Source organism: Alnus glutinosa, chromosome 9 (assembly GCF_958979055.1).
Source record: "Alnus glutinosa chromosome 9, dhAlnGlut1.1, whole genome shotgun sequence".
Classification (NCBI taxonomy): domain Eukaryota; kingdom Viridiplantae; phylum Streptophyta; class Magnoliopsida; order Fagales; family Betulaceae; genus Alnus; species Alnus glutinosa.
In genome coordinates, this window is record NC_084894.1 from 11,262,659 (window position 1) to 11,278,745 (window position 16,087).

A 16,087-nucleotide genomic window follows, 5' to 3' on the forward strand; every position below is an offset into this window, starting at 1 on the left:
GACGCTTCCGAAATTAGGTTTTCATTGGATCAGAAGAGCCAACATGCAGATGTTCTTTATAATTTTAACGAAAAATTTGAATAATCGATTGAAAAAACAAAAGCTAAAAATGGTAATTTTATCATTTTGGGCGCAAAAATGAAACATTGCAACTTAAATAATAGATTGGAGATGACATTGTAAAAATTGAAACATTAGGAGCATTGTAAATATGATGATATATGAAAATTACAAACTACAAAACTCTTATATAAAAAAAAAAATAAAAAGAAGAAGAAGAAGAAGAAGAAAGTAAACACTTTCTATAAAATATTTCTCAAAAAATAATACATAAAATACTTCTCAAAAAATAATTTAATATTATTTTTTCAGGTATGGAAATTGTTTATGTACAATTTTTTTTTTTTTTTGGCATATTTCTCGATTTGGGATTCCTACAAAATAGCCAAAGGTCAGAGCGGTGTGCCGCCAAGGGGAAGGGGGGTGGCAGCACCACCTTCGATACTTAAATTAGTTAAAGTATAAATGTGAGAATGAGAAAACAGAAGAATATTAGGGCATGAGAGCATACATGGGTCTCGCCTCCTTCTGACCTTTTATAGGCTAAGTACGATCTTGGGTGGGTAATTATTTGGGGGACACAATATTCATTTAAATTGGGTTTGAGGAATTTTCTTCAACTTAGTCTATAAAAATGACTTGTGTCTTATTGCTTGTAAGATATATATTATTTTTTAGAGTTAAATACATTTTTGCCCTTTGTGGTTTAAAACTTTTATTTTTTGCCCATTTAGTTTTCTTTTTTTTTCTTAGGTAGTACATGTGCTATGGGAAAAAACGGATATGGTACCTCCGTCCATTTTTCTGTCTAAAATTGACAGATTTCCACGTCAGCAACACATGACACCATTAAAATTGCGACACGTGGCTGCCATATTATTTTTAAAAAATTTCAATTTTGAGGCTTTTTTTTAAAAAAAAAAAAAAAATTGGCAGTCACGTATTGCAATTTTAATGATGCCATGTGTCGCTGACATGGAAATCCGTCAATTTTGGATGGAGGTACTAACTCCATCTTTGAGACCTGATTGGTGCACAACAGTTATGCAACTGTTATGCACATTTGTAGAGACATGGGGTGAGACCCATGGTAGTGGGTGTCACACCACATAAGTCCCACCCCATGTCTCTAGAAACCTGCACAACAGTTGCACAACTGTTATACATGAGTCTATTTTCTCAATCTTTTCTCATAACACATGCACTATCTATGAAAAAAAGAAAAATTTCAGGAGTACAAAAATAAAAGTTTTAAGCCACATGGGATAAAAAGGCATTTAACCCTATTTTTTAAATAGCATGTGTTTATCCCATGCCTTTTTAATAAAATTTCTTCCAAATTTGTCATTGCAATTAAAAAAAAAAACATAAATTTTTCATATGAAAAAAACACGTACAATTTTTATAGACCGAATTAAAAAAAAAAAAAAAAAAAAAAAAAAAAAAAAAAAAAAAAAAACTTCCGACCCAATTTGAAAGGAATCTTTGTCGTTATTCGGATGGGTAATAGAAAGTTGGACTATTTCATGCGATCACAATTTTTGTTGCATAAAAATATGTACACGTCATCTATATATATAAATTTTTGTTCCATTAAATTTATCCATATATAAACAAGAAGTCGCACTGGAAAGCTTCTCCCACCAGCTGCTTCATCTCGCGCTCTCTAAAATGGAGCTTTTACAGTCGCACAGGGCGGAGATGATAAGCATAGCGGTGGCTCTCGTAGCCATCGTTGGTGGTTCCGCCTACTATTACTACCTCACTAGGAAACCCAAAGGTTTGGCATTCACCTCTCAATTTGTTTCTCATTTCTGGCTTTCTTTGCATTTCCAACATGTTTTCTGTCCTGATTACTGATTAGTTCGAGTGATGCTAATAATTGAATCTCTCGGGTTAGATCTGGTGTTCTGTATGGTGCATTGAAAAGAAATTTAGAAGACACAATTGTGATAAGAAAGAAAAGCAAATGCGGTTATTAGTTTAGAGTAATGAGATTTGGTTCCTAATTATTGCAATTTATGAGTGAAAGATAATTCGTCTAAGATTCTGTAGGAGCTTATATGAGAGAGAACCTGATATGAATAACACGAAATATTGTGAAATCAGATTTTGTGGCGCTGTTGCATTCCTTGAAATTGGGATTGACTATTTTGGACTCGCTCTGCTTTAGAAGGTCATTACAATCGCATGAACTTCATGGCTGATTTTCTAAACTTCTAATTCCCAAGCAGCCATTAAAATTGGAAAAATCAGACTAAAGCCTAACACGCAGATGACAAAACTTATACAACGGCTAGGTGGAGTGAATCCTGCCATATCACGTGCAAGATGGAGTAATGCTAGGGACCATCTTTTTATCCCCTTTTTATCCTCCCAATGTTTACGTAGATTATTACTATCAAATTGCAAGCAGAAGCGGACCTCTGCTTCAGATCATATGTAGTTCCTTAATGAAATTCTTCAGTAGAATATATCTTAGACCATATCAAGGCATGATTGGGAGGTGGACTTGGTCACTTCTTTCTTTAATCTTTTGTGTTCTCACATTGAAACAAGGCAGTGAGGATAAAATATGTTGGATACCCTCCAAAAGGCGGAAGTTTGAAGTAAGGTCCTTTTATCATGCGTTGTCCATTCCTGCTGGTTCCCCATTTCCTTGGAAGAGTATTTGGAGAGTTAAGGTCCCTTTGAGAGTAGCATTCTTTGGGTGGATGACGGCACTAGGGAAGATCTTGAGTTTGGATAAGTCAAGGAAAAGGAATGTCATAGCGGTTGATTGGTGTTGTATGTGTAAAAGGAGTGGGGAGTCTATGGATCATCTTTTTATTCATTGTAAAGTGGCAAGAAAATTATGGGTTTTGATTTTCCGTCTTTTTTGTGTAGACTGGATCATTCATAGAAGGGTAATAGAGTTGTTAGTAAGTTGGAGTGGTCAGTTGGAAAGCTGTAAAATATTAGAAGTTTGGACGATGGCTCATTTGTCCTTATTGTAGTGCATTTGGAGAGAGTAGAATGCAAGGAGCTTTGAAGATTGCGAGATGTCGGTAGTAGAGCTAAAGAATGTTATGTTCAAAACCCTTTATACATAGACAACAGCATACAATAGTTCGCATTTTTCTAGTTTTTTTGAATTTTTGTTATTTTTCTCCAATTTAGGGGTCTCTCTTGCATACTTCTTTTATACTAGAGTTGTGTCCTTCTATGCTTTCTAATGAGATTGAATTACTTATAATAAAAAATAAAAATAAAAAATAAAAAAATCATGGAAGATTCAGTAGGATTAGCTTATTTGATAGGCCTTCATTAAACTGAAGTGTCACGATTGCATGGCACCATTGAACTCATAAATGATACAAATTTGTACAATTCATAAAATATGATTACTTTGCTCTACAATATAAAGTACTTAAGGATGTAATTATCGAAGTTAGTGCTACAGCTACCTAAGTTTTTTGAATGAGGTAGCAGTGTCTTGATATCTCTATAACCCAAGCTCTTATGATGGTTTTTGGTGAGTGAGCTCCGGAACCTTACTATATAGGTTTTGATGTTGGAGATATTTTGATAGTGTCAGTCTTAAGGGATGGTAATTTACTATGAAGATTCAAATAATTAAGTGTAAGGGAGTTAGAAGCTATAGGGGTGTTTCGGCTGACTTTTTCACACAAAGGATGTGCTTTTGGCTACTAGGAGAGATGAACCCAAGTTTTTGCTTAGAAAGAAGGAATGGTTAATTGTAAAAGATAATATCTTGTTCTAATTATTGGTGGTTCCAATCAGTGAAACATAAGCTTTGTTAGAGCGGCTTATGATTGGGAGGGGGGTGCCCTAGCCTCATTCTTCAGTGTGTTGTATATAACTAGAGTGAGAAGAGGTAGTGAAGATAAATTGTGGTGGGTCCCCCTCAAAAGAGGGTTGTTTAAGGTTAGATTCTTCTATTGTTCCTTGGTCTGTAGTGAAGGCTACTGGTTCCCTTGAAAGAGTGTTTAGCGGACTAAGGCTTCCTTGAGGGCGGCCTTTTTTGCTTTGTTGACGGCTCTAGGTAAAATCCTTACTATGGATAACCTTCGGAAGTGGCACGTCATTGTGGTTGACAGATATTGCATGTGTAAGAGGAATAAGGAGTTTGCGGATCATCTTCTTCATTGTGACGTGACTTATGGCATATGGGTTGCCCACTTCAGTTGTTTTGGATTGTCTTGAGTTATGCCTAGACTTGTAGTCGACCTGTATGCTTGTTGGTGGACTACCGGCAGTTCGCGAAGTGCTTCTGTGTGGAAAATGATGCCAACATGTCTTTTATGGTGTTTATGGGGGGAAATGAATGATAGCTGTTTTGAAGACTGTTAGAGGGCTTTGGTGAAGATTAAGTCATTTTTCTTCAAAACTTTGTATCTTTGGACAACAGGAAAAAAAGAAAAAAAGAAAAAAAAGTATCTTTTTTTTTTTTTTTTTTTTTTTCACTATTTGTTTTATATTTCTTTGTTATGAGATAGGAATTCGGATGAGAACGGGTGGAAAACTGGTTCATCACAAAATTGAAATCATCTTCTAGGGTATCATGACTTCTATAACTATGCTCTTTAACATAAGTTTTCTGTATCACTTATTAATTGATCATTTGAGATGGTCTTTCAAAAGAGAAAATCAAAAGTTTAAGAGCTGTATGCAGATATATAAAGTTTGAATTCTCCTAAAGTACTGATGTGGGACAAACAATAAACTCAAAATTCACACAATGAAAATAGAGAAAGTAGGGGAAAGAAGCTAAAAGTACATAACCCCCATTAACTAATAGGACCTAAATAAAATTAGGTGGACCAATATTTTGTGCTCCGTCCCTTGCATCAAGTACATATAAGATTTAACACTTTATGAATGAAGTTGGTTAGATCTATGAATTAGCGGTTACACGAGGGGGGTTTGAAACCTGTTACTTGCAGAAATGTTGGTTACTTATAAATAAATAAATAAATAAATAAATTATGAATAATAATTGGGGAAACTTCACTTACACCCCCCGAAGTAGAAGTGGTTTTGTAATCATAATCTTGAAGTTTAAAAATTTGCAATGTTGGTATCCCATATTTCAGCCCCTTTAATTTCACTCATTTTTTGTTAAAATGCCCCCCATTTTTTTAAAAAAAAAATTGAAAAAAAAAGGTGCAAATTACGAAGACCCATGACCAAGCTGTGGGCGAGTCCAAGGCTTTTTTTTTAAAGTTTTGAATTTTGAATTTTCACTTCGATTTTTTTTAAAAATAAAAATGAAGGGGACATTTTAGGCATTTAAACAAAAAAGTGGTGAAATTAAAAGGGGCTGAAAGATGAGATATCAACATTGCAAATTTTTAAACTTCAAGGTTATGATTGCAAAATCGCTTGTACTTCGGGATGTAAGTGAAGTTTCCCGAGTAATTTGAAAAGTTCAGTTAAATTTGGATGAATTAGACTATTCAATGTTATTTGGGTAGTAGACAATCCAACTTTGTTAAACATTTTGAGAATATGTTTTCAGTCATACGTATTACAACAATTTTTAAGTTTATGGGCAAATTAATATTTATTGTGATATCATTAATCCAATCAAACAAATATGATATATATGGCCTAAAATAGACTTTACTGCACTGAAAATTAGGGTAGTTTATCGAAAAGTCTTGCTGAACTTCAAATTTGATTATTTTGTAAATGAAATTGGAGAAAAATTTGGGTTATAGCTAGATTGGAAATTCTCCTCACTTTCATCAACAATGGCTTTCAATTACACTTGGCTACTATAACTAGGACAATTTAAATACTTGATTGCTTAATTTAGAAGTGCGGCAACAATTCACCTCAACTCAAGGTAGTAGAATACATTTGAGACTTTTATAATTGATCCTCACTGATGGAAATACACTAGGTACTTGTATATCATTCACAAAAGCTCTGTTAACCAAGATGATCCATTTGGACATAATAACTTGTCATATTTGGCCAATTAGAATTTCTTCAACTATCCAAAGATTTCAACTAAAAAGACAGTAAACCAAATATCAGATACCCTTGAGAAGAACCTATGAAAATTTCTCATCTTTGTTTATGCTTCGTACAACTTCTATTTATTTGTTGTCTCATGGAACTTTGATGGCAAGCAAAGTGAATTTCTAATTATGTTCACGAAAATACTTATGCTGAGAATAATGTTTCAAAACATTTAGTAATTTGCTATTGTATTTTTAGAATTATTTTTAATACAGCATATTTGTCTATATATGCTTTAGCATGGTGGTGAAGAAGATTTCCATGTGGACGTTGTGAATTCAAATCCTGCCAAAAGTAGAGTATCTTTAAAAGAAAATAGTTTGATCAATAGCGTAAATACTAAGTATCTTTCAGAGGTTCCAACTACTAAATTTGACAGTTACATGTTACTCCCTTTGTCCCAATTGAAATGATATGATTATTAATAAAAGGGTAAAAAATATAGCCATCTTTATGCAATGTCCTTTAGTCTATTGTAGAGGTAGTAGGACTTTTAAGAATCTTATTTGCTTTGTGTTTTGTTTTTTTTAAGGTAAGGGTAATATAAAGATGTAAGAACTTTTACTTTAGAAGGTGGATATCTGCTTTAAGATGTCCTGAAAAAAGAAAGCAATAGATTTAAATTGAGGAAAATTATATTAACCTCCCTTGAGATTTTCAAAATTACTGTTTTTCCTCTTTACTTTGAATTAAACATAAACCTCCCTTAAATTGGAAAATATGTCAATGAATCTCATGTTAATAACATCCACTAAATGAATAACAAATTTTGCTGATGTAGAAGTATTAATTAGAAATTAGTTAATGTGTAAAATACTATTTTTGCCTTTTAAAGTGCAATGGCTACTGAATTTTTGACACCCCAAAAAGTTCTCTCAAAATGTGGGTAGATTGTGATGGTATTACATTGGTGTCAAGTCCTGCATTGGTTTCTTACTAGGTGATACTAGTTTTTATAAGTGCTTTTAGGAAGCTCCAATTGGAATTGACTAGTCTTTTTAAAGTAATAGCGCAGATGTAACTAGCGTTTTTCCTAGGTTGTGACAAATAATATCAAAGGCAAGCTAGTAATGGAGCATTGCATCGTGATGTGGGCCCTAACGAGGATGTCAGAGATTTGAGTAGGGGAGATTGTGACCCACAAAAAAGTTTTTTTTTTTTTATAAGTAAGTTTAGTTTTATTGAAAGTGTAAGGCGACCCTACGTACACTGGAAGTATACAACATGAAACACCTAACTAGAACAAGAAAAAGAAGTAAGAAAATCAGCAAAGCTGATGGATAAAGGGTACAAAAAAGCCATCGACCAGAGATACAGCGTATGGAGAAACAACTCTAACACCTCCTCAAGGGAGCTTTCTAGGTTCTCAAAACACCTAAGGTTTCTTTCTCTCCAAATACACCAAAATAAGCATATAGGCACCATCTTCCACGTTGTAGCTCTCCTTGATCTCCCAGACTTCCACCAACAAGCAACTAGGTCTAGCACACTCTTAAGCATGACCCAAGAAATACCAAAGCGAGAGAAGATGTTGTTCCACAGAGCGGAGGCCACATCACAATGCAGAAGAATATGGTCCACTTATTCCCCATCTCGCTTGCATAGGCAGCATCTATCTACAATGATTATGTGCATCTTCCTGAGATTGTCCAAAGTAAGGATTTTACCTAGAGCTGCAGACCATGTGAAGAAAGCTGCCCTCGGGGGTGCCTGAGACCGCCACACACTCTTCCAAGGGAACCGAGTTCCTCCAGAACACAAGGAACCAAAATAATTCTTAACCCTGAACACACCTTTCTTGGAAGAAACCCAACTAAGGCAGTCTGCCCGATCTCTATTCACCCTGGTAGAGTGCAAAACCTGAAAGAAAGAGGCCAAAACATCTACTTCCCAATCGTGCGCCTCTCTAACAAAGCTCACGTTTCACTGAATGGACCCGCCCAAAATCTCCATATTGTCAGCCACTAACGCATCCTTCACTCGAGCAATACCAAAGAGATCAGGAAACACTTCTTTCAGAACCATATCTCCGCACTACAATTCATGCCAAAATCTAGTCCTACTCCCATCCCCCACCTCATATCTAAGAAATCTGGAAAAAGTCTCCCATCCTTTCCTTATGTACTTCCACAACCCTACTCCAAAAGCCCCTGCAAACTCACAGGAGCACCACCCACCCCACAAACTACCATACTTGGAGTCCATTGCAACTCTCCACCAAGCATCTCTTTCCAAGCCAAAGCGCCATAACCATTTTCCTAACAACACACGGTTGAACAACACCAAATTCCTAATGCCAAGCCCCCCTTTAGAAATTGGGGTACAAACCTTCGCCCAACTCACCAAATGGTATTTAAATTCTTCTCCGATTCCACCCCAAAGAAAATCTCGTTGTAGCTTCTCAATGCGAGAGGCAACACACACCGGAATAGGGAACAGAGATATAACCTTTTCGAACTAGCCAACTGATTTTCAACTTTCTCGATAACTCCATCCCAAATACGAGTGGACTTGTAGGAAACCCCCAAAGGAAGTCTCAGATACTTCACTGGCAAAGAAGCAACTTCACACCCAAAAATGTCGACTAACCTTCCCACTTGAACGACATTCCCCACTGGAATAAGACTAGATTTGGCCAAGTTGACCTTTAAACCCGAAACAGCCTCAAATAAGAGAAAGAGACTTCGCAACTTGGAGGAGCTAGCATCACATAAAATCAAAGTGTCGTCAGCAAACAAAAGATGCGAGAAAGAAGTATTACCCACTCTGAAGCCATCCAACAAACCCCCACTAACCGCTGCTGTAATCATACGACTCAAAGCTTCCATAACAAACACAAACAAAAGAGGAGACAAAGGATTCCCTTGCCTCAAGCCTCAAGAGCTACTGAAAAAGCCCTTGGGCGAGCCATTAACTAGCACCGAAAACTTTGCAGAAGAAATGCATTGAGCTATCCACGAACACCATTTAATTGTGATGGTATTACATTGGTGCCAAATCCTACATTGGTTTTTTTACTATATGAGATTAGGCTTTATAAGTGATTTAAGTGAGCTCCAATTGTAACTTAATTGGTCTTTTTAGAGTGATAACCAATGTATTGATCAATGGGGGGTTTAAACTATTTAAAGGAGCTTGTACCAAAATTGGACTATTTCAATTTATTTTCTCACCAACCCATGCTCCTCATATAGTTTTCAAGTTTTGGTTATTTTGATAGCTTTAAAATTGCTCGGATTTTTTTTGGGGCATGTTTTTAAAGTGACAACAAAATAATTTTTTTAAAAAAATATTTCAGAAAAGTTATAAAACTAAAAATCAATGGTCTAATATTTTTTTGTGGGAAATAAGTCTTTTTTCTTAGCTTTTGTTTTTTGGTGTAAATCAATACAATAATTTGAAAATCTTGATTTTTTTGTGGTTTACGATTGACCGATGTGTAATATTGTCCAATTTAAGGGAGGTTAGAGTCTGATCTGAAACATGGAGAAAATGCAATGTAATTTCCCGAAATCTAAATGGAATCAATATATGTTTCCATATAAATTGGGACGGAGGGAGCAATCTTTAGAAAGCCACAGCGTAGTCCTGGAAGGTAGAATCTCTGGTTTGGCCATTACTTGGATTTGAAACCTCTACCTCCAACACAAAAGTTATTCGTATCAACTCCTCTAGTAGAGATGTCAATGTAGTTTTTGAAAAGAAAGGGGAGATTCTTGTAATTCCACTTAACCCCAATGTAGTTCAGCATAAGCTATCCTTTCTTTGAGGTTTGTTTATCGTGATATTTGATCTTTCTGCTACTTTTGTGATAAAGCATTTTAAGAAGAGCATTATGTTGATGCTACAATGTTTCTAATTCATTCAGATTGTCTGCATCCTCTTAGTTTCTTACTCTTTTTTCCTTTTGTGCATTCTCTAGTCACACCATGTTTCAGTTTTTGGTGGATGTGCATAAAGAGGTTATGCCTTTTTTTACCTGCAGTTTCTACTAACACTTTATGTGACATATTAGGTCTCTTGGACCCTGATAACTTCAAGGAATTTAAACTAGTTAAACGGACCCAGCTCAGCCATAATGTGGCTAATTTCAGATTTGCTCTTCCTACACCAACCTCAGTGTTGGGTCTTCCAATTGGACAGCATATGAGTTGCAGGTTTGATTGCTAGGCTGTCTTTTACTTGTCCAAATCATTAAACAATGTCAATGCCTTCTTTTTTAATAGGATCCAATCCCAAAGTTATGCGTGTCTACTACTTGAATGACATATTTTAGTTACTTTGTGGTCAATCATGATGATTATACATTTTCTTATACAGAGGAAAAGATGCTCTTGGTGAAGAAGTTATTAAACCATATACCCCAACAACTTTGGATTCTGATGTTGGATACTTTGAATTAGTTATAAAGGTTCACATGCTCTGCAACATGCCATTCGTGAATTACATTTTCTCATGAATCAGTTATTGTTTGTTTTATTTATTGTTATTTTAATTTTCATGGCAAATAGATGTATCCACAAGGAAGAATGTCCCACCATTTTCGAGAGATGCGTGAAGGTGATTACTTGGCTGTGAAGGGACCCAAGGTAAAATCACTCCCTTCTGAGATACATTACCTTCAATTTCCATCTATTGTGCTCCTTTCTCCATGCAGCTTTCCAAAACCCACGTAGTGGTTCCTCACATAAGGTACCCATGTGGAAGAAGTTGAACTGGTAATCTTCTACTGTGTAGCCTTCTGAATTGTGTGATTCAATTAGAACAAATCATTTAAATAAAAAATAACATTTTTGTCTTTGAACACCTCGAGTAATATTGAATATTGGAAGTTATGTAAGTCCTTTTGAGTGAGCTTATCTCTTCTACCTAATGTCTATTAAAAAAAGCTGTTATATAAAGTGAAATCATTATTGTATTTTAGTCCTCTCACAAACACATACATATTTGCTATCATCTATGAAAGAGATACCAAACTTTGAACTTATATTGAATATTTAATAATATATTTATTTGGTGGCTTCCAGGGACGCTTCAAGTATCAACCCAACCAAGTTAGAGCTTTTGGGATGATTGCTGGTGGAACTGGCATTACTCCAATGTTCCAGGTATCTAATTCTGAAGTGTAGATGCCAGAGGACCTTTCATGTACCCCTTCTTTCAGTTGTGCATATCATTGCTTTGAGTTTTATAATGGCTTTCCTTTCTCTTTCTGGTTTCCTCAGGTTACAAGAGCCATACTAGAGAATCCAGATGACAAAACCAACATACATCTTATTTATGCCAATGTCACATATGAGGACATTCTTTTGAAGGTAAAACTCTCCAAAGTGGTCTTGTACCCTTATGACATAGGGTACCAATGTGTAAAATGCCCCTCTCCTCTCCATATTTGATGCTCGCTATACAATTCCATTAACTGTTTTATTCCACAGTACGCGTGATACAACCGTTTTTCAACAACACTTGATTATAAAGATCAAACCTTCTTAACCCTAAAAAACATTTTGTGAAGAGCACAGTGTGTCCTACCCCACCAAGTGATATTAGACTGTTACGTACCTAGGGTATGTGATAAGGGTATTATAGGAAATATATTTATGCCCTCTTTAATAGAATAATTAGGTTAGATTTTAATTAAGGTAAGAGTTGTAGATTATTATTATTATTAGGTAAATAAGGAGTATTGCTCGTGAAACAATATCTCCAATAGGAAATTAAGGGATTTGTCTTTCTTTAGAATTAATATTTATTATTTAGGGTTTGTAATATTTATTTAATTATCGTCCCGTAATTCCAGCTTTGTAACCCTATTAATAGGGGTATTGAAGAATGAATAAAAAAGAAGAAAATTATTATAATTCGGCTCTTGTAGTTGATTAGGTGTTTTTTAGGGTTTCTCGAATAACCCTAACCTTAGGAGGCCCAGGGTACCTCGAATACCCTACTATCCCACGCACTTCCATATCCAAATTATACACCGTTCATCCCCGTTACAAAGGTCTGTAACAACTGGTATTAGAGCCAAGTTTTGACATGATGGAGCAACGGCTAGATCGCATGTTGAGCACGTTGGAATCAACGGAAGAATGGATCATAAAACATATGGATGAGATGCTGGCATCTGTCCTCACTCAATTCCAACAATTCCATGCAGCCTGCCCAAAAGAAACCCCACCACCCCCCTCACCCTTAGCAAACCCACCCGAACAACAACTCACCAAAACCACAGCCCCACCAAAAACCAACCCCTCAGCACACTCACTACCTAAACCCACAGCCCCACCACAAATCGACCCGGCAGTACAATCACTGCCCAAAACCACATCCCCAGCACCATGCAAGGACCCAGAACCCATCTCTCAAAAGAAGGACCAACCCCCATCATCGGCACAAACACCACCCCAAAAGCTTCCAAGTCCAGCCACCCCCACCATTGCAAGCCCTCAAACCCGCCACAAACCACATATGTTAGCCTCACCTTCGCCCAATACCCACAGCCCCCTCAATCCACATAAAGCCTCACCACCACTGATCAAACCATCACCACCCAAAATCCCACCCAAAAATCAAACAAAACCCACCAATCACGATGCAAACCCACATAGCCGTTTCTTCGGGCTCTGCCGCAACACTCCATCTCTGGATGTTGCCCTGCTTTCGGGTGCAAGAGGGAAGAAAAGACGGGCTTGTGACTGGTTCCGAAGAAGGAAAGGGGCACGGTACAAGCCAAGCTGTGTAGTCGACAGAAGAAATGCAACAAAAATCAAGGGAGAGCTTGCCGAGTTCCTTGCTTTGGGCGTGAAGGTGTCGAGCCGTGGAAAGGAAGACCAGGGCTCGGGCAAGGGAGGGCCGAAGAGGCTGAGAAAGGGGCTTCGGGGCAACACCTGGCGCTCCTTGAAGCCGGCGAATCGGCGTTGGGTGGCAAGGAGGAGGCTCAGGGAGCCAACCCAAACTGGGCCGTGGCCCAGAGCGTTAATTTCCTATTGGAGATATTGTTTTACGAGCAATACTCCTTATTTACCTAATAATAATAATAATCTACAACTCTCACCTTAATTAAAATCTAACCTAATTATTCTATTAAAGAGGGCATAAATATATTTCCTATAATACCCTTATCACATACCCTAGGTACGTAACATAGACTCCACCGTTTAAACATCGATATAGAAAAGCCTAGGTTCTCGCAATCCTGCTGAGATTAGCTTTAACATTTTCCTTGTATGGATCCTTTCAAAACCATAAGCTGTTATATGAATGGCAAAAAATCGTTTTTGTGCTGACAGATGAGAACAAAGATTTTACATCATCAAGAATAATCCTTTTTGGAACATATCATACATAAATTTTTGGGGGAGGAAAGTCTAGATACTAAAAGTATATGGAAGCATTTGTTTGGATTTTCATACAAAAATGATAAAAAGAAAATAGGGGGTTGCTTTGTGACCTAGAAAACGCATAAGATCAGACATATTATGTAATGGTAGTGGTGACTCCAAAGTATTGTGGATTACGAACCAGACATTCCTGCATGTGAGAATGATTGGACACAAGTAATGAATTTCTTTGCTGTTTGGATAACTTCATTGCAATTATATCTGTACAGGAAGAGCTGGATAACCTTGCCAGTAACTTTCCCAACCGCTTCAGTGTCTACTATGTTCTGAATCAGGTATTATTTGTTACACAGATTTTTAGCACTGTATTGTAGATTTTCCTTTCCTTATTAATTGAGTTGAATAATGACTACTTCCATCTGGCATTTCGTTTTTTAGTGGTTGCATCTGAATCAAAGTCGTATTTGTTCAAGATTCGATTTAAAAGTATAAGGGCTTTGTTTAGACTTCTTACATTCATATCCTAACACATAATTTAATGACACAACAGGTTGTAATAATTGCTATATGGTAGCCTTTCTATTAGATAGGATTTGTATAAGCCATTGATATTTTTTAAAAAGTATAAGGCTATTGAGAGCGCACCATGCTTAATCTTTGTCACCAGCTCTCCCTTTCGAGCGGGTTTCCACAAAACCAATTAGGCACTGGATCGTAATCGAGAAATTCTTAATACAGTTTCATTGTTAAAACGTCAAACCCAAATCAAGATGAATTTGCTGAAAGAGTTGTTTCAGTCATACACAGTCAAGGGATAGGGAATCCAGTTGGACCAGTGGTGGCATTGATATTTGTGATCCTGCAAACATTGTAAGCCCACTGCTTATTAACTTGAACTTTTGGAACTGATGGTTTACTAACATGGTACTAAAGCAGGAGGTCTTATGTTTAAACTCCATCTGTTGCTTCCTGTTAGGTTTTTTGAATCACTACTAATTTTTTTATCAAAGCATTAGTTGGAATAAGAGGTCTTCAGCTCAGTTCCTAGAAACCCTTGTATGGTGATTTGTTCTTATCTACATGAGGTGCAATGCCTGCATTTATAGTTCACACTTATTGGGTGGGCTTGCACGTGAGGGATGTGTTGTAATTGGTATTTATTTTATTATATTATTGGTCTTTTTTATATTAATGGTCCTGATGGTTTTCTAACAATTAGACCATGATCAATCAAGGACAGAGAGTCCCTTACCATAGAACCTTCGTACATTTCTTTGCTTTATGTGTCATGTAGACATAAATATGCAAAGCCAATGAGAAAACTTCCAGGTTACTATTTGTGTGCAGGGATTTTGTACTCATTTTTCTCCATCTCTGTTGCATTTAACTCCTAGTTTGGACGGTAAAGCATACGATGCAAGAATTGCTTCTAGGGTTAACTGCCGAAATTGAAAGTTCGGTAGAAACATTGCAATGAGGGTAACAGTTTGGATGCTAAAGTGTAACATAATCTTTTGTTTCATATAGTTATGTAAAACAAGCTTTTGATGATATCCTAATGCTTTTTAACTGGAGGCATTTGTTTTTGCAACTATGTAGTTAGATACGAATTTCCTCAGGCCCAAACGAAGAAAAAAGGACAATCTCTATTTAAAACAATCATTTGCTTGATGATTTCTTTGTAATCTGCTTGTCATACTGAATACAGCCACCTGAAGGATGGGATGGTGGTGTTGGTTTCGTATCCAAGGAAATGATTGGAGCTCGCTGCCCTGCACCAGCACCTGATATTCAGGTGAAGTCAACCCCTCTCTCTCTCTCTCTCTCTCTCTCTCATATATATATAGACTGATATCTATTGTCATATAATTTGATGATGTGGTAGTGACAATCGGTCATTGGATCAGTACTTGTAAAAAAAGTGATTTTCATCGCCACATCATCAAGTTGTATGGCAATTCTATAGGAGTTTACAAACTAGCATTACTCATATATATGTATATCACATCATCAAGTTGTATGGCAATTCTATAGGAGTTTACAAACTAGCATTACTCATATATATGTATATATAAAATAAGCTAATGCAAATGACTATGATATACAGATATTGAGGTGTGGGCCACCACCCATGAACAAGGCTATGGGTGCTCACCTTGATGATCTTGGATACGCTCCCACAATGCAGTTCAAGTTTTAAGGCTCTGGTGATGGATCTCTTCTTATCCGTTACTTTGCTAACTAGTACCATAAAAATGAGACATTTATGTAATTCCAGGCTTATCCGATTGTGAGTTGTACAACGGAGATTGAACAAATTAACGCCATTTCAAGCTGGAAGCTGTTTCCTTCTAATTTACACGTGTAAGACATGTGTACATGGGCTTGAGTTTGATTTTTAGTTTGAGTGTCTCTCTAAACCTAGCTATTGTGGCAAGGCTGCCCAATTTTCAAATTGCTTTCAAGAACAAAAATTCTTACTATTATGTATGACATGACACTTGTTTGCTCAGTTATTCCTATATCGCTAGTTCAGTTCTTCTGTCAAACTAAGTGACAATTGAGACATCCCCTCCCAATAAAATGGAATATATATATATATATATATATATATATATATATATATATATATATATATATATATATATATATATATA

At 36.4% G+C, this 16,087-nt stretch overlaps 1 protein-coding gene across 1 annotated transcript; it reads left to right on the top strand.

The window, feature by feature from the left end:
- The first annotated feature begins 1,667 nt into the window (after nucleotides 1-1,667).
- Nucleotides 1,668-15,942, top strand: LOC133878329 (NADH--cytochrome b5 reductase 1-like). Its single transcript, XM_062316855.1, has 9 exons — nucleotides 1,668-1,840; nucleotides 10,106-10,247; nucleotides 10,411-10,501; nucleotides 10,602-10,679; nucleotides 11,118-11,198; nucleotides 11,316-11,405; nucleotides 13,700-13,765; nucleotides 15,139-15,225; nucleotides 15,538-15,942. The coding sequence occupies exons 1-9, from the start codon at nucleotides 1,732-1,734 to the stop codon at nucleotides 15,628-15,630; spliced, it is 837 nt and encodes a 278-aa protein (XP_062172839.1). The 5' UTR covers nucleotides 1,668-1,731; the 3' UTR covers nucleotides 15,631-15,942.
- The last annotated feature ends 145 nt before the right edge of the window (nucleotides 15,943-16,087 follow it).